Source organism: Ranitomeya variabilis, chromosome 7 (assembly GCF_051348905.1).
Source record: "Ranitomeya variabilis isolate aRanVar5 chromosome 7, aRanVar5.hap1, whole genome shotgun sequence".
NCBI classification, from domain to species: domain Eukaryota; kingdom Metazoa; phylum Chordata; class Amphibia; order Anura; family Dendrobatidae; genus Ranitomeya; species Ranitomeya variabilis.
The window spans coordinates 35,170,115-35,196,180 of NC_135238.1; the positions used below are offsets into that span (position 1 = coordinate 35,170,115).

The following is a 26,066-nucleotide window of genomic DNA, read 5'->3' on the forward strand; positions in this document are numbered from 1 at the left end:
TTCATGTACTGACGGTGGTTCTGGCGCTGCTTTCATGTACTGACGGTGGTTCTGGCGCTGCTTTCATGTACTGACGGTGGTTCTGGCGCTGCTTTCATGTACTGACGGTGGTTCTGGCGCTGCTTTCATGTACTGACGGTGTAAAAAGTGAGATATTTGAGGTTATAAGGAGGATTTGGTGAGTGTATTCTGCCCATGAATGTCAGATGGGGCGTCTCTCTTCTGTCTGGAACTGGTCCATAATAAAATGGATGGCACATGTATGATATTTATGTGCTATTTGTTTTTTTTTGTGTTTTTTTTTTTTTTTTAATTTAGAATTTCTATCACTGATCAAACTCACCAAGACAAGTCATTGGGCCTGTGAGAGCAAGAGGAAAGCACATGCACGCTGTCCGGGTTTCATGAGTGTGTTGTCCGTTTTTGTTTTTTTTATTTTTTTACTGTTTCAGGATATGGGCACACAGTCATTTTTTTATATATATTTTTTATTTTTTGGAGTAGAAAATGATCAGAAACTTGTTTTTTAAGGAGTTTTTAACGTATATTACATTTTCCTTTATTCTATACCCCAAAACAGCAGCCATCTAAATGAGGCCTAAGCCCTAGGGAAATAAGTGATGGATACTGGTGGTGTCACTCACAAAACCAGGCGCCCGTTCTTTGTTCTCAGCATGCTGGGGCCATTGTTTTCATGGTCTTCTCTGTAATGATGGGCGAACGTGCTGGGATAAGGTGTTATCTGCGCATGCTCGGGTGCTAGCTGTGTGTCTGCGAGTCCCCGCGGCTGTCCGACAAGCGGACACATTTTTAGAGCACGCTTCATTAGAAATAATGCGTTCCAATGTTTACTTCCGGTCTGTATTCTGTCCCCTCCCTGTGCTGACGTCACTTCCACTTCCTGTGTAGCGTCAACAGCGCGCCCAGCCCGAAGGAGGGGGGAAGCTATTAAAGGCCGGACACTTCCGGGGCTGTCAGTGGCAGGCTGGTGACGGATATGGCGGAGAATAGTTGCGAGTTGAACGGCTCCGGAGCGGCGCTTTGTCGGCGGTGTACGGCAGTGACCACCCCCGGGGAGAGGGGCAGCACGCCGGGCGGAGTGTCTAAGTGGGTCCGGCTAAATGTCGGGGGGACGTGTTTCCTGACCACACGGCAGACCCTGTGCAGAGACCCCAAATCCTTCCTGTACCGATTATGTCAGGCGGATCCGGACCTGGACTCTGATAAGGTTGGTGCTCGGCAAGGGGCAGTATGGGGGCTGCTGGGGGACTGCAAGGACCAGCATGTCTACAAGTGCTACTCCCGTTATTGGCTGCTGTTGGGAGTAGTAATAAAGCTTCTAAGGGGGCGACAGGGGCTGAGCATGGGTGACATAGCCACGCTACACCTCTGGGGGATGTGTGGGGGTTGGGGGTCGCCCTCTGTGTTGGGGGATGTGTGTGTGTAGTGGGTCACCCTCTGTGCCAGGAGGGAGGGATATATGTGTGGGGAGGGGGTCGCCCTCTGTCGGGAGGGGGGTAGGGGCGTCCCTCTGTGCTGGGGGTGGTTGGGGCGTCCCTCTGTGCTGGGGGTGGTTGGGGCGTCGGGGTGGTTGGGGCGTCCCTCTGTGCTGGGGGTGGTTGGGGCGTCCCTCTGTGCTGGGGGTGGTTGGGGCGTCCCTCTGTGCTGGGGGTGGTTGGGGCGTCCCTCTGTGCTGGGGGTGGTTGGGGGCGTCCCTCTGTGCTGGGGGTGGTTGGGGCGTCCCTCTGTGCTGGGGGTGGTTGGGGCGTCCCTCTGTGCTGGGGGTGGTTGGGGCGTCCCTCTGTGCTGGGGGTGGTTGGGGCGTCCCTCTGTGCTGGGGGTGGTTGGGGCGTCCCTCTGTGCTGGGGGTGGTTGGGGCGTCCCTCTGTGCTGGGGGTGGTTGGGGCGTCCCTCTGTGCTGGGGGTGGTTGGGGCGTCCCTCTGTGCTGGGGGTGGTTGGGGCGTCCCTCTGTGCTGGGGGTGGTTGGGGCGTCCCTCTGTGCTGGGGGTGGTTGGGGCGTCCCTCTGTGCTGGGGGTGGTTGGGGCGTCCCTCTGTGCTGGGGGTGGTTGGGGCGTCCCTCTGTGCTGGGGGTGGTTGGGGCGTCCCTCTGTGCTGGGGGTGGTTGGGGCGTCCCTCTGTGCTGGGGGTGGTTGGGGGCCTCCCTCTGTGCCCGGAGGGGGGATGTGTGGGGGGAGGGGGTCACCCTCTGTGCCAGGAGGGGGGGGGTCTCCCTCTGTGCTGGGAGGGGGGGAGGTGTGTGTGTATGTGAGCGGAGGGAGGGTCTCCCTCTGTGCTGGGGGTGGTTGGGGCGTCCCTCTGTGCTGGGGGTGGTTGGGGGCCTCCCTCTGTGCCCGGAGGGGGGATGTGTGGGGGGAGGGGGTCACCCTCTGTGCCAGGAGGGGGGGGTCTCCCTCTGTGCTGGGAGGGGGGGAGGTGTGTGTGTATGTGAGCGGAGGGAGGGTCTCCCTCTGTGCTGGGAGGGGGGGAGGTGTGTGTGTATGTGAGCGGAGGGAGGGTCTCCCTCTGTGCTGGGAGGGGGGGAGGTGTGTGTGTATGTGAGCGGAGGGAGGGTCTCCCTCTGTGCTGGGAGGGGGGGCTGCCTTCGGTAGCCGTGACAATATTTGTGCTGCTTTTGATAACTGCATGGGGTGGCTAATTTACACTCTGTCCTGGGCACCAAAAAGTAGTACCCTCCACGTCTTAAAGGGGTTGTCCTAAAGCATTTTCCTACTCGCATATATGTATTTGAGTGTTACATTTTTAGCTTTTGGATTTGATAAAACCTGTTGTGTTGTCTATTGCTGGCAGCAGAATGAGTGAAATGAGAATCTGTCAGTGAGCTCAGTCTGGCTGGAGAGGTGATGATTATGTTCTGTCTTTTCTGAGCTCAGCTGATTTCACCACAGATGCCCTCAAAGTTGAATGTGCAGAGAAACAAAGCCTGTAAATGCTGAACGGTGCCAAGGTTTGGAAGGACCAAAATGCAAAAAATATGTATATAATTTTTTTTTTACCCCCTAAATATCTGCAGTAACCAAATTAATTTTCCTTAAAGGTGCCCAGATTCTTTAATCTACCGCAGGTGTCTTTTGGGGTCCCCACATCTGTTAACGAGTGGAAGTGACTGGAGTGGGGCCGGGCACTTCTGGTGGCAATGATTCCAGCCTTTATGGCGGCCCATTATACACCCAGGGTGGTAGGAGTTTTCATCTAAGTATTTTCCTCGACTTTTGGAGAGAGCGGAGGGATTGGTATAAAATCTAGCAGTGTTGCTTCTGCACCTTTTTGTTCCAGGACCGCAGCTTCCGTGATCTCCACTAAGTGAGGTGACTGGGTGGGACGTGACCACTTCTGGGGGATGCAGCGCTATGCCAGCTTTAGTTTTGCACAGTGTCCACCATGTCTCTGGAGTAAATATTTCAGAATTGATGAGATTAAAGCTGTTCTGTGTCCTCCAAGGTTATTTAAAAAAAAAAACAACAAACCCTTGTTTCTCCCATGTATAATAACGAGGGCTTTCACTGGCGGCAGCGGCCTTGATGTGGAATGCAGAGACCCCTGTGATATAAAAGGAAGCGAGCACAACTCTAGAAATACCCAGGTCTGCTCAGTAATAGACTCCATGATTAAGGATCTTCCATTCACCTCCCAGAATGCGCATCTGTATAAAAGGCAGGACGGATGTGGAGCCCAAATTCATAGGTAAAATCTGTGTATGGATTATTACCATTAATCTATTAATCCCCGACATATCGAACTCCAGCAAACTAAACTAAAACTCCGCCACTGAAGTCGTGTACCTGTAAAAGCTTGTTAGATCAGCCTTGTATACGGTAACATACTATAGCTGTGTATGGACATGGTGCCCCAATGTTCAGCACCAGGCTACATTCCTAGTCCCCCCCCCCCCCCCTTACACCACGGTGGATCGCACTCTGTCATTAGGACTCTGTTCTCAGCAGAAATGTGATAGTCCCTATACAATGCCTGCAGGATGGGAGGAACTTGATAATTTAGGGAGGTCCCCAGACTGCTTGGTAACTGGGAGTAATCTCCATCACCCCCTGACAGTGTTAGGCTACGTTCACATTTGCGGTCAGCGCCGCAGCGGCGCCGCATGCGTCATGCGCCCCTATATTTAACATGGGGGCGCATGGACATGTGTTGTGCTGCGTTTTGCGCCGCATGGCCGCAAGCGTTGGACGCAAGAAACGCTTCAAGTTGCATTTTTTTTGCGTCCAACTTTCGGCCAAAAAGGACGCATGCGGCGCAAAACGCAGCGTTTTAGCGTGCGTTTTGCCGCGTTTTTGTTTGCGTTGTGCGCTGCGGCGCACAACGCAAATGTGAACGTAGCCTTAGGAAGTGGGCTTGTACCCTTTAATGGCTGCTCACAGGTAAGTCCAGATGTCGGGTCCCATGTATTTGAATAGTAGCTGATGTGCTCTACCTGGGTCAAGTACTAAAAGGTGTACGAAGCTCACAACTTTATACATTGACCACTTCTGAAGCTCACAGCAAGTGATCAGTGGGGATACTAGGTGTCGTACCCCATTAATATAAAGTATTGAACACATCCTTCAAGTCCCCTCTTCCATGTACCCCCATTAGGAAATGATAGCCGCTTTCTGCTCTGCTTACATAACCCTATATACTATATAACAGAGTAGTTTTAAGTTTCGAGTCACACGTGTGGTTTGCTGTCTGACCACGGGCCGCTTCTGACCTGATGACCACATCCTCAAAGATATGTATGAAGATTGTGCCAGGACCTCAAAATGCAGATGTGGCCCTATATCATCGCTGTGTTTGACTGATGGCGATTTCTCCTGACAACTCCACCCCTTCCCTGTAGACATGCATGCTCAGCCAGGGGAGCATGCTCAGCCAGATGAGCATGCTTCCAAAATGCTAAGCTGTTCCCTATATTTTATCTTGAATGGAGCCCAGGGTTTGCATGCCCAACTTCTGCTCCTTTGATTGCAAGTGATTGAAATCCACCAGCTCGAGCCTCCGCATTCCCTGACATCTGCCATCATGCACACTCCCATTCACATGGAACTTCTTTTTTGTCTGTGAATGGTACGTAGTACTGTAATTTGTGATGAGCGAACTTGCTGGGACATGGTGTTATCTGAGCATGCTAAGTGGTATGGGAGAACCTAATCATCCCAAGCTACAGAGGTATAAAGAGGTATCAATACTGGGAATGCAGGAGGGGAAACTCGTAGTCAAAGTAGGGCTGTAAAGCACATAAGTGTGCAAATATACGCCTCCATATTAAATTCCAGTCAAGTTAAAAATACCAGAGCTTACCCATGTGATAGGTGAATGATTCTCCCTGTTCCACCAGCGGCCCCCTGACGCATGTTTCGCGGTCAGCTTTTTCAAAGAGGAACCCTCTGACCTGGATAGTGGTCTACATGTGGATTCTTTTCTGACATACTGAGCGTTTGCCATTTGTTTAACCAGAAAGTGACGATCTGAGTGCGTTTAAAAGTTGTAATTAAAAATAAAGTATAATCAGGGGATGGGTTCGGAGGATCCACTAAGAGGCATGAGGTGGGCGTATGATGGCTAGTCTGGGAATGCGATACTTGGACAATACACAGCTTTCTTACAAGCCATTAGCCTCTTAACTCAAAGTGCACATGAATAATTTATCCTGATCAATATTCCTTCTGTGCATAGTGTACATGTGTGGAAATGCAGCCGTTTTTTTTGCGTATTGTTTGACACTGGCTGCTTTTTTGGGGCAATTTATGGTGGTAACGCTCTAAAGAGCTGGCTCATACTTGCTCACCCCTGGTCTAGGCCTTCAAGAAGTCACTCCAGATATCCACTGATTGAAGCTGCACTTGGAGAGACTGATGGGCTACACATCTGGTTGTGGGGTCTATTAAGTGATGCTTGTCAACCAGTCAGCTGAGAGATGCTGCTTCCAATGCAGAGTGCCTCGTTTTGCCGCTTTAGTGGGCCTTGTGTACCTAGCATGTAGGTCTGCATGAGAATGTCACATTGTGCCATCGGTGCGTCTGGAGACGCCTGAATCTTCATAATGAAGCAGTCAAGTCTTTTACATGTAGGATGGAAATGTGTCTGCATTGGGAAATGTTAGTTTAGATATGCAAAGACGAGAGTCTGCTTTTTGCATATTTCCAACGTGCAGATATATTTGATGTGCTGCTTTGATTGCATATTCAGTATTTTTGGATCGTCTCCTTTTTTGTATAAAGGCAAATTGGCTCAATTGATTTGCCTTTTCAGTGGGTACTGGCACAAAGCCGAAAAAGGATCTTTATATCCAGTGCGGTTTCCATATCCAGTTGTGTGAGAGTGTATACAATGCTCAAACTGTCATATTGAATGCAACCACTAAAATATCTCTGTAATTATGGCCATCAATGACAATAGTCCCGAAGTATTAGTTATATTGGGTCATATTAAAGTGATAGAGGAAGTTGATGGCTTGTAACGGGGACATACCCTTGTAGAATGTGCAGGAACCCTGTGGCACACTAAGCGGTCTGGGACAACTAGTAAATGGCCCATCCAACCTCATCCCTTTTAGTATTTGTCCATAAAGTAGACCCCCTAATGACAGTACTCTAGTGGGTACGAAGGTCTTCAACTAGTGGGCTGCCTCATGTCCTTAAAGGGGTTTTTCATTCCACTAAATAGGGTAAACTGATTATTTTAGAAAGTAAAAGTGAGGTTTCGTTTTGAGGGAATCTGTATGCAGAATTATTGGGCAAGTAAATGAAAAATGCAAATTGTCCATCTCCATTATTTGTTTTAATTACAATTACATCTACTTTTTGGGCAGCACCAACCACGGCCTCCCAGACACTGAGCGGAGAGGTGACTGTTTGTTCTCCGTCACTGTAAATCTCCTGTGTAAGAAGGGCCCACTAGTTCTCAGCAGGGTTCAGGTCCGGTGAGGAAGGGGCCATATCATTATTCTTTTCATCTTTAAGGCTCTTACTGGTAGTCGAGCACTGGAGACTTTGATACTGTGATAGTGTTGTCCTGGAGAAAGTTCATGATTTTCTTAATAGATGCAGACTTTCTTCTGTACCACTGCTTGAAGAAAATGTCTTCCAAAAACTGGCAGTAGGTTTGGGATTAGGTTTGGGATTAGGTCTTGAGTCTATTTTCATCCCAAAAAGGTCCAACTAGCTCATCTTTACTAATACCAGCCCATAGCAGTACCCACCTCCATGTTGCTGGAGTTTGAGTGGAAGTGGAGGTCTGTGCCGTTACTGATCCAGCCTCGGTGCCCATCCATCTGGTCCTTCAAGAGTTGCTCACATCTCATCAGTCCATAAAACTTTTGAAAAATCTGTCTTCATATATTTTTTGGCCAATTCTTGACGTTTCGCCTTCTGTCCTGTTCAGTGGTGGTTGGGTTTCTGCCCTCCTTACCTCGACAGTGTCCCTGAGCACCTTGCACTTCTGTGTCCTGTTCAGTGGTGGTCGGGTTTCTGCCTTCTTTACCTTGGCCATGTCTCTGAGCATCTTGTACTTCTGTATCTTGCTCAGTGGTGGTCTGGTTTCTTCCTTCCTTACCTCGGACATGTCTCTGAGCACTGAGCATCTTGCACTTCTGTGTCTTGCTCATTGGTGGTCCGGTTTCACCCTTCATTACCTCGGCCGTGTCTCTGAGCACCTTGCACTTCTGTGTCTTGCTCAGTGGTGGCCCGGTTTCATCCATCCTTACCTCGGCTGTGTCTGAGCACTGAGCTCCTTGCATGTGTGTCTTGCTCAGTGGTGGTCCGGTTTCTTCCTTCCTTACCTCGGCCATGTCTCTGAGCACTGAGCATCTTGGACTTCTGTGTCTTGCGCAGTGGTGGTCCGGTTTCTGCCCTCCTTACCTCGGCCGTGTCTCTGAGCACTGAGCTCCTTGCATGTGTGTGTCTTGCTCAGTGGTGGTCGGGTTTCTTCCTTCCTTACCTCGGCCATGTCTCTGAGCACTGAGCATCTTGCACTTCTGTGTCTTGCTCAGTGGTGGTCCGGTTTCTGCCCTCCTTACCTCGGCCGTGTCTCTGAGCACTGAGCTCCTTGCATGTCTGTGTCTTGCGCAGTGGTGGTCCGGTTTCTTCCTTCCTTACCTCGGCCGTGTCTATGAGCACTGAGCTCCTTGCATGTGTGTGTCTTGCTGAGTGGTGGTCGGGTTTCTTCCTTCCTTACCTCGACCATGTCTCTGAGCACTGAGCATCTTGCACTTCTGTGTCTTGCTCAGTGGTGGTCCGGTTTCTGCCCTCCTTACCTCGGCCGTGTCTCTGAGCACTGAGCTCCTTGCATGTCTGTCTTGCGCAGTGGTGGTCCGGTTTCTTCCTTCCTTACCTCGGCCGTGTCTATGAGCACTGAGCTCCTTGCATGTCTGTGTCTTGCTCAGTGGTGGTCCGATTTCTGCCTTCCTTACCTCGGCCATGTCTCTGAGCACCTTGCACTTCTGGGCTCCATGGAGGTTGCAATTCTGGAATATTACAGCCCTGGAGGACAATGGCTTCCTGTCCCCATGTCCTTTTGCTTCTTATATATTTGGCAGTTATTGTGCAGCTTTTTTTTCTCAACACCTTTTTTTGCGACTATTTGTGGCAAAACTCTTGATGGTTCTGTGATCGCGCCTCAATATTTAAGCAATTTCCACATTGCTGCCTCCCTCTGTAAGACTTGTACAGTTTGACTTTTCAGAGTCTGTTACGATTTTTTTTTTTTTTCATCCCACTTTGCCAGAGGAAAACAAGCTGCCTAATAATCCTGCACGCCTTGATAAAGGGTGCTGAATCCTTAGACCTCGCCCTACTCATCATACAAGTACACATCACCTGATCTGCTTCATCCAATAAGTTCTTACAGTGCAGAGTGGGGAAAATCTGCATAAAAATGAGATGATCAAAATACTCACTCGCTATGCATCCAGTGTAGTGTTCACCGATGCTAAATATTTAATTTTGCGACCTAGGGGGTTATCCAGATGCGTGATATGCTGCTGCTGTGAATGCAGTGTGTGCTTCTTGTATATCTTAAGTGGGCCTTTCCCTTAGGTTTTGAAACTCCTTCTAGTGTTATATGATTGCATCTGTAGTGTTCCCAGATACAGAACTGATTTAGTAAAACTTGGCGGGGAGGTGAATCCACACGGCTCAGCTGGTGAACGCTGCATGAGATCGGTGTTTGTCAGGCTTCTACTCACATAATCATTAATCTCTAGTAAGTGTCTACAAGGTACACGGGGGAAACGACGCATCTTGGGAATTCTTGATTTATGTAGATGCCCTCAGCAAGATGTTAGCAGCCGCTAAATTAAAATAATTACATGATGGTGGCATCTGTTCTCCTGCACTAATTTCCTGGCAGGTTAGATGTATGGCTATAGGGTAAGTATTAGTGATGAGCCAATGTTCTCTGATAAAGTGTTATCTGAGCATGCTCTGGTGTTATCAGTATCTTCAGTGCGCTCGAATATGATGTTCGAGTCCCCGCAGCTGCATGATTGACAGCCCCAACATATGCTTGGATTGCATGTTAGTTGCCATACATGCAGCTGCGAGGACTCGAACATACTATTCGATCACGCCGAAGACCCTCATAGTGATGAGCGAACGTTCTCGCATAAGGCTAAGTATGTAAATGTATATTGTGTGAGTGAAGATGGGCACACGAGATAAAAGTAGATATCCAGGGGTCCGTTAGATGTGTTCTGCGATCTCTGAACTTATCATTGATGATGTATCACGCTGCTAGATGTCGGTCTCTGATTAGGGGGTTTATTCTGGATGCCAATTCATTTTTTTTTTTATAAAAAAAAAAAAATAGGAGACTTGTATGTCCAGTTCCTTTTTTTATTTTTTTAATGGCGTTATTTGCTTCTGGGAAAATTGTCTGGCCTCTATTAGAAAGTTGGAAGGTGGTGTTACCCAGCTGTCCCAGGTTCCGGAATGACCGTTCTGCTTTTTTCTTTCCTAAAGTTATTTTTTTGTTGTTGTGGAAAAAAGACTAGTATACCCAAGCTGTATAATATGATTCCTCCTGTAATTCCTGGAAGTGTGTGAATAGATTGATTACCGGGCATTAGAATGGATGCCGGACTGTAATGAAATGATTCCGGAGCTTTAATCAATATGTCCCTTGTAGCACATGGCCATAGGCGTGTGAGAGCACGCCTATGGGGGGGTTACTAGTTATGCCGGGGACTCTGACATATTCAGCTGAATACATTGATCAGGAGCTGAGCAGATATGGGTAGTTTTTGGGAAGGTTCTGCTTATGAATTATCACTGCTCTTCTATGCTTGGTCAGGATGAGCCTGTGTCGTATATAGAGCCACCACAATGACACAGGCCGCTTTCTCGTCTTGCAAATAATGTTTCCATTCAATGATACAGAACTTCCTTGTATTTACTATTCAGAGAGGCTGGAAACGTGCAGATTTGCATTGTCTGAATAGACTTTCCTATTATGTAAATGTTCACGTTCAGACTCGGCATGGCGTAGGTAGCCCTACTGCTGACGGGAGCCGCGACTGCGTTCAGCATCTAGGGGGGTGCTATGGATGAGGACCTCCCTAATGCTTCCTTTCATGTCTTACTCCCCCCATTTATGTGATGACTGGTTGACTTCTTGTGTGTTCTGCTTTTTTCAGGATGAAACCGGTGCCTATTTAATAGACCGAGACCCCACGTACTTTGGTCCAGTATTGAATTATTTGAGGCATGGGAAGCTAGTCATCAATAAAGACCTAGCAGAAGAAGGTGAGTGTGCACTGCGCTCACAATGAAAGCCGATGAAGGCGGCTTATCAGGCCACCAGATTACTGCTACCTTCGTGACATGCAAATGGCCTGCCATATCAGATCGGTGATGGACCAAAATGTGGCACCCCATCGATTAGCTACTTTTGGCCCCACACGGCAGCTCTGTACTTTGTGTAGAGGCCGTTCTCATGTGCGGCAGCTCGGCTCCTATTGTGGTAACTGGGGGTTTTGCTTCAGTACCTGGGAACGGCTCCTCCACCGACCTGATTGTTGATGACCTATCCGGAGAGTTCAGGCACACACCCTTAAATATTGGATGAGTGTTATCTGCCGCTTTGATGGATGGCACTCATCAGCGTCTTATTCAATGAAGCAGTGTACAATTTGCCTCCTATATTTGGTCACTCAAGTCTATGGGCCTGTGGAAAACATTGGATCGCACTCGGATAACATCAGGGACGTCTGATTTTCGGACATGAAGAAACTTAAAAAAAAAAAAAACTTCTGAGAAAATCTGATCAGTGCGATGGGCATAATTTGACCCATGAGCTTGGATGGGAGAAACTGTTGTGACCTGAGCCATAGAATGGGTCATTGATACATTGAAGGGGTTTTCTGGGCTTGAAAACTTCCCAAATAAGATAATGAGCACAACGCTTGTTCATCGGCCGACTATGTAGTTGATTTTGCCGTAAAAACTGGCTGGAGCACACCACTCCGGATTCACCATTAAAATGCAAAAACTATGAACAATATTAAACTATAAAAGTTTAATATTGCCACAATTGGGCTATGTGCACACGTCAGGATTTTCTGCAGAATTTTCCTGAACAAGACCGGACTTTCTGCAGGAAATCCGCATGCGTGTTTTTTTTTTTTCCTCACTTTTTTGTGCGTTTTTGACTCTTTTTTTTTCTGGAGCTTCCCAATGCATTAAATAGCGAGAAAAACACACAAAAAATCCGCAAAATTAATGAACATGCTGCGTGTTTTTTTTACCACGATGCATTTTTTTTCGCGGAAAAAAAAACGCATCATGTGCACAAAAATTGCAAAATGCATTAAAAATGATGGGATGCTTATGTGTGCGTTTTTTTAAGCGTTTTTTCCATGGAAGACGTATGAAAAAACGCGAAAAATCCTTAACGTGTGCACATAGCCTTAGGCTTCCCTGAAACATCAAGTTGCCGGGTTGTTCCATAAGAACGAAACCCAAAACACAATGGTGGAATTTTTTTTTTTCTTTTTCATCACAATTTCATCGCACCTGAAACTTGTCCTGCAAAAAAAAAACAAACCAAAAATTGACATGTATTCAGAAAAATAGTTATGGCTCATGGGAGAAGGGGAGGCACAAACCAAATCCCAAAACGTTGCTGCAGTGTGAAGAATGAACACCTGAATGATCTGCTAACTTTTTGGCAGGACACCTTCGGAGGTCTTGTGGTGTCAATGGCTGAGGTCTATGGCCGGTCCCGATTTTAGTGACTTATTCGGATGAGGCGGCACTAGATGGGCTCTTACCATCTATGTTGTAGACTGCCACCAGGAGCGATCATTGCACATCTCTAGTAGTCGGAGAACCTGTTTGTTCTGGAGGTTTTTAAGGTGTGACTGTTTTGTGGGCGACTCTGGTGACATGACAGCGGAGCTATAATCTCATGAAACCTGGCCGGATTTCACACCTGACGGCACTTTAAACATGACGTCTGCAACTTTTCACATACTTTTTGGCATTGTTTAAATTGTTTTTCCCTCCCTTTGCAGGTGTCCTCGAAGAAGCCGAGTTCTACAATATCACATCATTAATTAAATTGGTAAAGGATAGAATAAGGGAAAGGGACAGTAAAACCTCCCAGGTAAGGCGATGTTTAGTAGTCTCCCTTGGTAACTCTTATGAGAATGAGTCCACCATTATTGACACGGTCTCATCGGAGGCTGCCCTTTTCTGAACCTGGCCCCCTTCCCTGGGGTCATAGAATTGTCTTGGTTCCCAATCCCAGGAGGACTGCTTTTATCATGTCCTTTTACCATGATTTTTGCCTGTGGACAGGTGTGTATATATAGTATGTACATCAGCCTAATTGGGACACTTTTGGCCTTATGCGAGTGGTGCAGAAACAGGCAAACTTTGTGTATATAATATTATTTCATGACAAACATGGTGCTCAAACTCTGAACTGAACCTAAAATTACAGCCTTGGTTTCCTCATCTCCTACAGTCTGTTTAAAAGGGGTATACCAATCTCCAAGATCCTCCCCCAATATGTAGTAGTTGTAGTAATAGCAAATACATCCGATTAGCATTATGTATAGTTCTTCTGATTATCAGTCACTTACCCCATGTGCAGGGCATTGCAGTAGCTTGGGTATCCATGGTTATGACCACTGATATAGTGACAGTTAGTTGTTAGTGGACATAACCATGGATACCGAAGCTACTGCAATGCCCTGCACATGGGGTAAGTGATATAGTGAATCAGAAGAACTATACTATATCTCTAATTGGAGATATTTTCTAATATAGCGTCTACTACACATTAGGATAGGATCTTGGAGTTGAGAAATGCCTCCTTTAATGGCTACTACTTCTGTTGTGCAGACCTGCAGCCCTAGCATGGAGATTGTAAAGGTACCTTCACACGAAACGACATCGCTAGCGATCCGTGACGTTGCAGCGTCCTCGCTAGCGATATCGTTTCGTTTGACACGCAGCAGCGATCAGGATCCTGCTGTGATGTCGCTGGTCGCTGAATAAAGTCCAGAACTTTATTTGGTCGTCCGATCGCTGTGTATCGTTGTGTTTAAAAGCAAAGGCAACGATACCCAGCGATGTTTTACACTGGTAACCAGGGTAAACATCGGGTTACCAAGCGCAGGGCCGTGCTTAGTAACCCGATGTTTACCCTGGTTACCAGCGTAAAAGTAAAAAAAACAAACAGTACATGCTCACCTGCGCGTCCCCCGGCGTCCGCTTCCTGACACTTACTGAGCGCCGGCCCTAAAGTGAAAGTGAAAGCACAGCGGTGACGTCACCGCTGTGCTGTTAGGGCCGGAGCTCAGTCAGTGTCAGGAAGCAGACGCTGGGGGACGCGCAGGTGAGCATGTACTGTTTGTTTTTTTTACTTTTACGCTGGTAACCAGGGTAAACATCGGGTTACTAAGCGCGGCCCTGCGCTTAGCAACCCGATGTTTACCCTGGTTACCCGGGGACCTCGGCATCGTTGGTCGCTGGAGAGCGGTCTGTGTGACAGCTCTTCAGCGATCAAACAGCGACGCTGCAGCGATCGGCATCGTTGTCGCTATCGCTGCAGCGTCGCTTCGTGTGAAGGTACCTTAAGCCTTCACTACACACGAGGATCTGCCAGTCTTACTTGTCTGGCTACATTTTCCTGTAGTGACTGTCCTTTGTGGAGTTCCCAGTTTATTTTCTAAACAGGGCCACAGAGTATTTCAGCATGTTACAAAGGTTACTAGAACAGTTGAATCTGTTTTGTGGCGATGGCGAATCGGTCATGGACTCCGCATTTCACTTTCAAAGTGACAGTAAAGGAAACTTTCCCCTTGACTAATGGTTTCTCCTGGACTTGGGATAAGCCGACAGTAAACACAGTGCTTCGGGGGATATATTTAGCTCCTGCGGTGACGTCTGTATTAAGTGTAAGGTCAGATGGGGATATGGGTCAGTCCTGAGCGAGAGCGGAGATACTGCTAGGACAGATAGGTGTCCATATAATTGCTGCTGATGGACTTTAACCCCTTCACACCACAGCCCTTTTTTCGTTTTTACCAAACACAAAGGTTCTTTTTTTTTAATTTAAATAATGAAAAAAAAAATTCCAACGTTTAAAAGAAAAAAAAAAAAATTGTCATTTTCTGAGCCTCCATTTTTTGTGACCGGGCTGAGGCTGGATGAGGGATTATTTTTTGTGTGCTAAATAAGGTTCGGCTAAGTGCTTATCCGAATGGCTATAGCACTTCCCGAATAGCTGCATGGGGACCCCGGATACCAGGAGCGCTCCCGATAATCGGCTGTCCGCTGTCATGACTGTGTGACAGTCAGCACATGCATGGGGAGCCCAACAAACAGGCCAAAGCTATTCCATCAACCTGGGTGCCGAGCTAAAGTTTTTAATTGCATCCATATCAAAATGGTAGGAACCCTTGATCTCCTGTTGCATTTTAATGCAATGTTGCGGCGACCAAAAAAACGTAATTCTGGTGTTTTTTTACTTTTTTTTTTTTTTTCTTTTTTTCTCTACAATCTGATTAATTTTGTAGCTTGATTGAGCGATTCTGAACTCGGCGATTCCAAATGTGTGGGTTTTTTTTTTGTTATTTTGAATGGAGGGTGATTTGAAAAAAAAAAAAATATATATATATATATATATATATATATATATATATATATATATATATATATATATATATATATATATATATATATATATATATATATATATATATATATATATATATAATTAATTTTTTTTTTTACTTTTTCCATGGGAGACTAGAAGCTGCAGTTGTCCGATCACCTCTGCTGCACAGTCGATAATCAGGTCGCCTGTGTGTAGCAGAAATGCTCACTTGCTATAAGCGCAGACTGCTGGGTGGCGCTCATGGCAAACTGGCAATGATAACTACAGGGGTCACCTGCAGACCCCTGGTTGTCATGCCACCCCTTCGGCAACCTTCAGTCATGAGCCATTGGGTGCCGATGGGTGGGATTAGTGACACGCTTCTGGTGCAATCGCATTAAATAAGAGATTGACAGCGGCATTTAACGGGTTAACACTGGGGTGGATCGCTGTTCAAAACAGCTGACATGTGCCGGGAAAGATGCGGGCTCAATGCCGGATCCCACGTCCAAGGGAGGGACACGACATGTACGGCGCATGTCATGAAGGGGTTAACCAGAATTGTGTTCGGGAGGAAAAAAATTACAACTATTGCCTCCGCCAATTGTCACTACTTTTTCTTCTACGTCCTTCCATTTCCATTCCCTTCAACCAACTGGGCGGGTGCCCCGGGCCACCTCTGTGGGCGGGTGCCCCGGGCCACCTCTGTGGGCGGGTGCCCCGGGCCACCTCTGTGGGCGGGTGCCCCGGGCCACCTCTGTGGGCGGGTGCCCCGGGCCACCTCTGTGGGCGGGTGCCCCGGGCCACCTCTGTGGGCGGGTGCCCCGGGCCACCTCTGTGGGCGGGTGCCCCGGGCCACCTCTGTGGGCGGGTGCCCCGGGCCACCTCTGTGGGCGGGTGCCCCGGGCCACCTCTGTGGGCGGGTGCCCTTTCTCCTGACTCTAGCCAATCAAAATTGTGGTATACGTCCGATTGGTTGAATGCAAAATTTTCATCTTTTAATACTCGAGTGACACAAGTTTGGAATAAAGGGACGCAGAAGAAAAGAACAAGCCGCTCCAGAATTGTCTTTACTACCATTGCTACAATCCACCCTCCAATATGGAGCAGCGTACATTTTGATGTATGCACACGTTTACGTTTGATATTTTGGATGGAAAATAAAATCACGAACTTTTGTAATATAAATGCTTCTGTTCTCGGAGTGGTGCGAGGCCCCATCTGCCGTGTGACTTTCCCCTCTCCAGCCCCTTCACTGTTTTTGGCGCTTTGACTTGTAGCATCAACAATTTGTTCTACGGCTGCTGGCATTTCAGTAAACCCCGGGAAGGAAAATGCACAAAACGTTCCATAAAAGGAAGTCGTCCGCTGCCGCAGATACCGGACAACGTTAACAAAGTGCCCTCAGTATATGCTTTATCTCCGCCAGAACAGACCAAACACTCAGAGCTGAGATCGTTTACGTCACCCAGATAATGAGTCTCGGATCTCGCCGCGGCTGGAATTTCACAGCCTCTGTGTATCACGGAGGAGGGTCCTTATGGTGTGGGATCATCAGAAGGAAGGAAAGTCTGCAGAAGTTACATGGAGAGTAAGCTCCGGATTCCTGGCCGGGAAAGCTCATAAGCTAATTAGTTCTAAATGAGGGTCAGAGAAAAGCCCTGGTGTAGGACATGACGCCGCTGTGCATTGATCCCCCTAATTCTACAAAGGCGGAATAATCTGTATACGCAGATGTTGTGCACTGCGAACACCCTGCTATCTAAGTGAGGAACAGTGATGCAGACGTTTAGGAAAAATGATTTACTTTGAAGGGGATGATCTTTAAACAGTGCCTTCCGAATTGGAGAAAGATGGCTGCTTTTTTGAAGAAACCATGGTCTGCCAGTCAATGGTTTGAGTCTAGTATAAAACTATTCAACCCCCCACTAAACAAAAAATGCACCAAAATATACCAGCCCCCCCTATAATTCCCTGCTTTCTTTTGGTTTTACTTTCTCATATTGCAATTAATACTAAAATTATATTAAGGTTTCGTAACCCATGAAATAGGCCCTCTCCCATTCCTCCTTGCTATGTAAAACTAGCTGCAGCAGGAGCCTCTCCCCTCGGCACTCTACAGAGAAGTGCTCATTCATGTTTATACTGAACTGATAAAGATGGACAATCTCAACCAGAATGATGGCTCGGTGGGTAAAATGTAATTATTTAAGCTGACTTATAAAATGTATTGGCATTTAGACTAGTCAGCCGTGCTATAAAATAGTTTTTGGTTTTTTTTTTATTTTCTATATCAGGTAATGGATTAAGTTAAAGGTTTGGATTTGATTTTATTTCAGTGGATATGATCATTCCTTAAACATTCCCAGGAAGAATTCATCCTTCATCAGGTGCCATTACACATTTTGGTCCATATTGGCCATTCATGTTTTTAATCTACCAACCTACATCCAATCTCTATGGGCTCTTTAAGACTTTAGAAAGATCGGCATGGCCCACTTGCGCCTCTCACCTCTGCAGTTCTTCTCAGCCAAAAATCAAACAAATCGTCAGGATATTAACCCATGTATTGCGTAATTCCTGTAAGGCCGGGTTCACACGTCCTTGATAACGGTCTCTTCTCCGATGGCAATACCCGGCCATATGCGAGGCAGCGATTTCAGGTCAGTGACCGTGTATCACAAGCACATGAACCTGACTTTATACAAGTACTTTCAGCTCTTCAGATTGGTATTCTTCTTGCTGTAGTCTGGACCACCCACCTTAATGCTATGTAATACTGGGAAGGGGGCGGTCCAGACTACGTAGCCGCACATTCACAATTCATGTTGAGTTTATACTTTTTTCCTTTTTCTGTTAAAGGTGCCGATTAAACACGTTTACAGAGTACTTCAATGTCAGGAGGAAGAGCTCACCCAAATGGTTTCCACAATGTCAGACGGCTGGAAATTCGAGCAGGTAAGCTGGTCTAGAAGATGCCCCATTGTAGAGATGTGGTAGCTCACAAAGTCATGCATCATTCTTGGTAGACTGACTGCAGGGGAATTGCTTTAGTTGACCTCACTCCTAGATCTGTGTCGGTAACATGAATCTGAGCAGCACCATAAGACGTGAGCTAGCACTATATACTGCCGACACGCATCGTCCAGCGTCGTGACTGTGCCTTTACTCTGGTTGCAGTTTGTCAGCGTAGGTTCCATGTATGGATGCGGGCGGGATCACCAGTCAGAGTTTCTTCTCATTGTTTCAAGGGAAGTGAAAGTGGAGGAGACCAGCCTCCAGAAATGCAGCGGCGAGGTGTGTCCCATTCTGCGCACTATTTTCCCCACCTTTCCACCTCCTCAATATTTCCTTTCTGCTACATATACACATGCATGGCCTTGTATACAGCACCACGGGAATATACCGCCCACCGTCTGTGTCCCGCTGAACCCACTGATTGCCTAAATTGGGGCTCCGCTGTGGCGTCTTCTTCTCGGCTGATCTTTTGCTTACTTGAATATGTAAATCCTTGTACATTGCATACTTACTTGGTTACCTTGTTTAAAGTATTTAATGTTCCTTTTAAGTTTGTATCTCCCTTCCCTTTCCTTTATTCCTTTTTTTTTTTTTCTGGTATCCCAGCTCGGACCCATCTTGACTTGTCCGATTATATTCCTAAAATTGTTGCTCACCTCTCTAGTGGGTAAATAAGCTTGGGATGTGTGGATGTCATGGGGATTTGGGTTTGCCCTCAGAGGTAGACCTGGCGGACCTGCCCATTTGTGTACCACATAAAACAGACACATGGTCACCATGTAATACTTCATGTCCCGGGCGAGGGACGCTAGGGGATAAACATCTGACCCTTAGGATCCCACCGTTTATAAATGCTGGTTTTTGGGGTGGCTTTGATCACTAGAAGCTCGTCACACTGAGACTAACCCCTTTAATTGATATTCTGCTGTGCAAGTGAATAAAAACCAAATTATTTCTGGATCTGAGTTTTGCAAAAAGCCATTTGGAAAAGCACTCGCCTAATTTACGCAATAGACAAAAATAAAGCTTAAAAAATGTGCAAGAAAATGTGCAAAGATGAGGAATTGGTAGAAGATGCATAGGTACTCAATACCTGGTTCTGCCGCACTGGGGGTCTCTCTGCAGCAATGCCGTACCCCCGAGGTGATGGCGGCACGTACGGTGTGTGCATGTAAGTAGTGGGCCGCAGCAGTCGTGTATGTGCACATCACCGCTGCAGGCAGTACGTAGAGACCAGCGGGGGGGCACAACATGGCCAGAGGCGGATTGGCCATGGGGGGTCTCCATTCTTCCTTTCATCTTGAGTGCGAATAAACATGAAGTCCGTCCTGTCCTACGCAGATACCCTCATCCCTTATACGTTAAACAATCTAATCAAGTGAAATGTGTAATGTTGCATCCCGCAGGGGGGCTTGTCGCTGAGCCTTACAATTATTGCATTTAATGTCTTAATTGCAGAGATTTTGGTTTTTGTTCATGGCTGATTTTTCTTTTCGCTTCATTTGTTTTCTCTTGAAGCTCGTCAGCATCGGTTCTTCCTATAACTACGGAAATGAAGATCAAGCAGAGTTCTTGTGCGTGGTCTCTAAAGAGTTGCACAATACACCTTACGGCACTGCTAGTGAACCTAGTGAAAAAGCAAAGGTAAGTTGTGTCCTTTGGGGGGGGGGGGGTACTCTTAATTGCACATTTGGGCTTACCAATAAAGTTAATCTCACACTAAAGGGGCTGCCCAGATCTTGGTATAGATCAATAATATATCAAATCGCTGGTGGTTGACATTCGGCATCCCCGAAGATCAGCCGTGTGCAGCTTCTGCGGAGGATCGAAGGGAACGGTGCACGAAGCCACGAAGGAACGGCTCTGTACGCCGAGTAGTGGCTATTCCTGGTACTGCAGCTCAGCTCTCATCCACTAGAATAGGGACTGAGCTGCCAGTGCAGAATACAGCCAGTACACTCAATACAGAGCTGGCTCCATACACCATTTATATCCAGCACCATGGGACCTCATCAGATAAGGTGCCAGCCTTCAGTCCCCCACAGATTTAATATTGATGACATATTAAGTTAAAAAGATCATCAATATCTGTGTCCATTAAAAATGTTTGCTTTGCTCTGTACACTCTATACAAGGTTCCTCTTTTGCTATTAACATATTTTTCTGTTTGCTCGTCCACTTATTGTAGATGGAAATACTTAATTTTTTTTTTTTTCTTCCCCCAGTTTCTTCTATTAGATCAGGCATCCAGAATTCTTTCTTGCATATAACTTTTCACATACATAAAACCTAGTTAGATTTATGTCTCTCTAAGGGGTATTAAACCAAACATAACACATGATGTGTAGGTTGACTTTTGGGAGAAAACGCGTCTAGTACCCCCATTCAGTGGACAGACTACATGGGATAGGTGAGGGTCTCTGCCATAAATCCCATCCCCCCACCTTTTGCTTCTGACTTGCAGATATAGCCTAAAGTCTTTGGGGAAAACCATTTAACTCCTTAGGTACTTAAGACAAATGTACTTTGTAGGTCATTAAGGAAAGTATGAAGCTGGCTCAGGAGCTGATCCTGCTTCATACGGGCAGAATGGGCAGTGACCGGAGCTAGCTCTGATTTTTGCAGGTGCCACCCTTTATCTCAAACAGCGGCACTTGCATAACTCCACCTGCTCCCATTAACCCGCCTGTGACTGTCACGGGTAACTGCTTGCAGCCAACCGTCATATGGTTATGGGGACATAATGGCCAATGCGGATCTGTGTCTGTCCACTATATAGCCCCCCCTACATACCTAGCCTCAGGGCTTCCTCTGCGTGGTGCATTTGTGCTTTTTCATCTTTCCGTTCTTTTGTTTGCACTTACGAGTTTTCCTTTTCGCTCCTTTTCTTTGCTCGTGCATGCTGCATGCTGGTACAGAGTGAGGACGAAGAGACGGATTACGATATGAATGACTCAGATTAAGTTATAAATTACTGGTGAGCCCTAGCTTTCCTGACTTCCCTGTACTCCCGATCCTTCACCAAACTCCCAGTATATTCCCCCCTTTATTTTAGATTCTAAACCCATGCTTCACCATTGGAGTAAAGTGAGCCTCCGTCTGCTGCATTGGATTTACAGGGGTCCTGGTTACTTTTGGAGGTATAAAATCGCTATAGACTTTTATCCCGCCATCGGGATCTGCCTCCAGGGACCCTAAGGACTAGGCGTATTAAAGGATTGTTTTCAGTGCCCAGTGGCTCACCTGTTGGTGGAGATTACTGCTGCTCCTGCAAGCACTGAGACCATTAGCTCTAATACCTGGGACTCGGATAATCAGCATTGCATCAGTCCAGCACAACGTGGGCTACGAGCTGGTCCTATAATCTACCTCGTGGTTGAGTTCCGGTCACTGGGGCCATTCTTGTAGGACACTTGCAAAGCTGATCTGTGTCTGCAGCATCGCAGATGCTTCTGTGATAAACAGCTGAGGAATGAGACACGACCGTCTCCTGAGACCTGAGTGCTTCCTTCTAGATTTCAGGGGCCGTCAAGACTCAGTCGGGAAGGGGTGACTATATCCTGAGCGTTAAAGTAAAACTGAACAGTAGTGATGAGCAAGGGGTTATCCGAGCATGCTCTTGTGACTTCGGCGTGCCCGAAAAATGTCTGCGTCCCTGCGGCTGCCTGTTCCTCGGCCCTTCGACAGCCACAACACATGTAGGGATTGTATTACAAGGAATCCCTGCATGTGTTATGGCTGTCAAACAGCGGCGAGACATGCAGCCGCGGGGACTCGGGCACACCGAAGACACTCGGTTATCACTCGAGCATGCTCCGATAACCTTATCCCAGCACATTTGCTCATCCCTACTAAACAGAGTTTTGTTTTTTTCCTCAAGGCCGCTTTTATTAAATATGAATGCATTTTATATGTATTTTTAATCGGCTATTACCTTTTAGTGTTTGCCTGGAATATTGCATCATAATAACAGGAAGGCAAGTTTTTAGAAATATCCATTATAGTGGTATATCTAATCTATTACACAGCAATAAAGCTGCCTACAGACTCAAAGCTATACTCTTATTTTATTTTGTTTCCTCCTTGCAATTGATAACTGGAGCTTCTGTATTAAAGTTACAAAGCCCCTGCATAGTTAAATACTTGCTTCCTGCAGGTGCCACTAGGGGGCGCTTACTGCATACTGCGTAGTCATTGGAGGGAATAATAAAACTGTACACAGTAGGGTCTTCTATGGAGTGATGTCTCGTGCATATAGGGATAATTGCCGGAGTGGAGGGTGCAGTGGTCACTCCTACCGGAGGCCTGTTGTGCACCCTCACGTAGCAGATGTCCCCAATTTAGCACCTGTCATCTGCGTTTTGCTTACGTCAGTACATCGTTGCTCTATAATCTATTCTACCGTCTAGGGAGTATTCGCAATGTTTATAGCTCGTGCACCTGAGCCATGGATGAAATCATACTAGGGTGTAATACACAACTGCAGGAGGGATTGTAATGAGGAATGGGGCCCAGATCTACTGTCCAATGCCTGGTCCCAGCCTTGGTGGTTGGCACCGCAGAATCCTTAAAGGACTCGTCGCAGATCCATAAGACCGGTGGAAAAAGTATGATTGCCAGAAGTCATTCTACAGTATGAATGGAGTGTTAGTGAGCATGTGCAAACTGAACTGTAGGAGCAGCAGCTGCACATGCTCACTAGCACTCCAATTTTTTTTTTTTTTTTTTCAAAACTTCCTTCCCTAGTACAAGACTGAGCCAATGGCCTAAAGTTCTGGAGAGACTTGTTATTTTATTCTTGGGCTATGTGCACGCAATGTCGTTTTTTTTTGTTTGTTTTTTATTCCACCACTATGTCAAATCTACTTGCTGTGCATATGTTAATCCTTTTGAGCATATTTTGGTAGCTTAAGGTTTCTGAAGACGCCAAGCGGTTTAAAGAAGTGACTTGACAATTCTTCGGGCATTTTCTGCTCAGAAGATGAGGTCTTTTTGAGCATTTTGCTTGGAAGAAAAAAAAATTATAAAACAAATCAGCGTGGAAACCTCCAGTGAGAAAGATGCAACTAAAACACTCAAATTAATCGGCCGTCAAAAGTGCTAAAAGCCCCAAACCATTGAAAACGCTCTTCAGGGGGAAAAAAGCATTTGGCATTTCCTCTTGAAAAATATAAAATATGGCTGGTTCACCTGCTTGAAAAAGACATTGTGTGCACGTTACCTGTAGATGGTTCCCTGACTGTCTGTAGTTTCTAGTTTGTTTGTTTTTTTAGCTCCTTGTTGTTTTTTTTTTTTTTTTTCCTCATAAAGGTCCACTTCTCCCATGTTTCACTAGTCTATCCCTAATATTGTCTTTCAGATCTTGCAAGAGCGAGGCTCCCGAATGTGAATCGTCTTGAGAGAAGAGTTTATTTTATATCTATATATAATTTTATTCCAAGCAAGCGAAGATCCGGCAGAGAATCTCCACTGTAACGAGCCACCACAAAGTCTGCGTTTATCGGGCGGCCATGAAGGACGTGTACTGAACTTGTGGTGGAGCTTCAGTGCTTCATTCGTGGGGACTCTGTTTTGAAGAAGACCTTTGTCGAGGGTCTGTTATGCGTCTCTTCCCTACTCCTGGGTTGTTTTTTTTGTTTTCTTTTATATCTTCTTTTACATTGTTCTAGAACCTTTTTCTACATTTGCGGTATTAACAGCCGGGGGTGACCCGACCTGAGTAACATCCGTACCCTTTGTACTTTGACACTAAATAGGTCTTGCAGGTTCTTTTCTTTTTCCACCATATTCAACTCCAGTTTCTGCCTACATTATTTTTTTTTAAGCCAGTCACTTCCTCCACCTTAATATGCCTAAAGCCATTTCTTCTTTGGTCGACCCCCTCCCATAGTTTATCAGCAAGAAGAACGTGGAGCATGTCACATCTGCACTTGTCCATTGCTGCAAAAGGTTTCTTCCATAGAAACTCTACTTCTTCCTTAGCAAAGAAAAAATGTATTTTGTATATAGAATTTTTTTTTTTTCTTCTGTTTCAATGTATTATATTATCTTTCTAGCAGATTGCGTCTTGGCATATTGCACGCTCAGTAAGGAATGGGTTATAAAACGTATTACAGGCAAATTAGAAGTGTCTTTTATATAAGATTGTGCATTTAAGATGGCGACACAGGGAATTTTGAGAAAAATTTAAGTCATGTCTTCTGTCTATAAAACCACTGAATAGATCCAGTGGTGATCCTCTAGATCTACTGCACATCTTGGGACTTGCATAGTGCTCTTCCAGACCAGTCTTTTGCTTATTTCACGTCTCGGCTCCTTTTATTAATATAGTAAATTGCTCCTCGCACGTACGCCATAGAGACAGTAAGATTGCAGCCATAAAAATATATATATGTTTTTTGGGGGAGTTGTGCAACCTTTAGTTTGATTCTCCTCACTTGTAAAAGACTTTCTACAAAAAGAGGGTTGTAGTCCCAAGACTTCTGCTTCTAATACTTTACCCTCAAAATATATATACTGTATTTATTTTTGTTTTGTACTATGTTTATCAAGTGACTAACAAAATGGCTGCCATCACTGTATAGGTTTGATGGGTGTCCATTAGTGATGAGCGAGCGTCCTCCCTACTCAAGTGAGCACAGGGTGCTCAGGTACGCATCGAGTATCACGGGTGCCCAAGTCCCCTGGGATTGCCTGACATACACGGGTAATGCTGTAGCCAACATGGCTACTGTATTCATGTATGGCAGGCAATTGCCACATGTTTATTGGCTGTCTAATGGCCGCAAAATGTTGGGCAGGGGTTCAAGCACCCGCGGCACTCTATGCGTACCCGAGCACCCCATGCTCGCTCCAATAGCGCACACTCCTTAATCACTAGTGTACATATAAAGTAAACATGGAGCTTCTATTCTTGTCCCTCATGGCCGTAGTAAATTAGGGCTGTCAGTATACCTCAGTTGCATTTTGACATGTTAACAATAGAGCAGCACATTTGTATTGGCACGGTGTGGGTATGTAGGCCTCATTTATCTCTATTTATTTATGTAGGCCCACAGCAGCCAGAGTTCAGGCTCCATTTTTTGAAACCGCTGAGGTAAAATGAAAGCTGAGGGCTGATTGGTTACAAAAGGGCAGTTATCTAGATTAACCAATCAGCGCATGGCTTTCAATTTATCAGAGCAATTTCAGAGATGAAAGCTGAGGCCTGATTGGTTGCTATGGGCAACAAAAGCCAGTTGTGAAAGAGAACCAGGTTTTCATCATGGCAGCAGGGTTTCTTTGTGGGTTTTCTTCTTGCTATAAACTTAGGCACTGTATTTAAACAGAAATTTATAAATACTCCAGGCAGTACGATAAATGAAGGCTTACAACTAATTGGTTGCATTTGCATACAGATGGGGTTTTTAATAAAGTATGACAGTCCCTGCCACCCCATGCTCACTATTGTTATTGGGTCATATAAGGCCATGCTCACATGTTGCGACTGAGGTGCAGTTTTCGTCAAAACTGTGACTTTGCAGCCTTAAATGGGTATTACCATCTCCCAATATATAGTAGGTGTAATAATATTGGCAATTACTTCCAATTAAAAATGTAGTGTAGTTCTTCTGATTCGCTATGTTTCTTAAAGCATGTACAGGGCATTGCAATAGCTTAGATATCTGTGGTTATGAGCACTAACAACTGTCACTATGAATGAATGGTCGTAACCTTGGATATCCAAACTACTGCAGTGCCCTGCACATGGGGTAAGTGACCTGGCGAATCAGGAGAACTGCACTACGTTTATTGGAGATATTTGCTAATATTACATAGGATCTTGGAGATGGGAATTATATCCTTTAACACTGCAGATAAACTGCCCATATAAGCCTTGTTCGACAATATAGCTAGTCGATTGGCGTTCATTTGTAACACTGACTTACA

General features: G+C 46.0%; 1 protein-coding gene across 2 annotated transcripts; it reads left to right on the top strand.

Moving 5' to 3' along the window:
• The first annotated feature begins 859 nt into the window (after positions 1-859).
• Positions 860-25,608, top strand: LOC143785726 (BTB/POZ domain-containing protein KCTD5). 2 transcript variants are annotated; one of them, XM_077274807.1, is made up of 7 exons: positions 938-1,228; positions 10,648-10,756; positions 12,526-12,617; positions 17,982-18,077; positions 18,300-18,416; positions 19,656-19,781; positions 23,497-25,608. In XM_077274807.1, exons 1-7 carry the CDS (start codon positions 998-1,000, stop codon positions 23,524-23,526), a joined length of 801 nt encoding a protein of 266 aa, XP_077130922.1. In that variant the 5' UTR covers positions 938-997; the 3' UTR covers positions 23,527-25,608. The 2 variants fall into 2 exon arrangements, with proteins under 2 accessions (XP_077130924.1, XP_077130922.1); XM_077274809.1 differs by lacking the exon at positions 18,300-18,416 and having other exon boundaries at positions 860-1,228.
• The last annotated feature ends 458 nt before the right edge of the window (positions 25,609-26,066 follow it).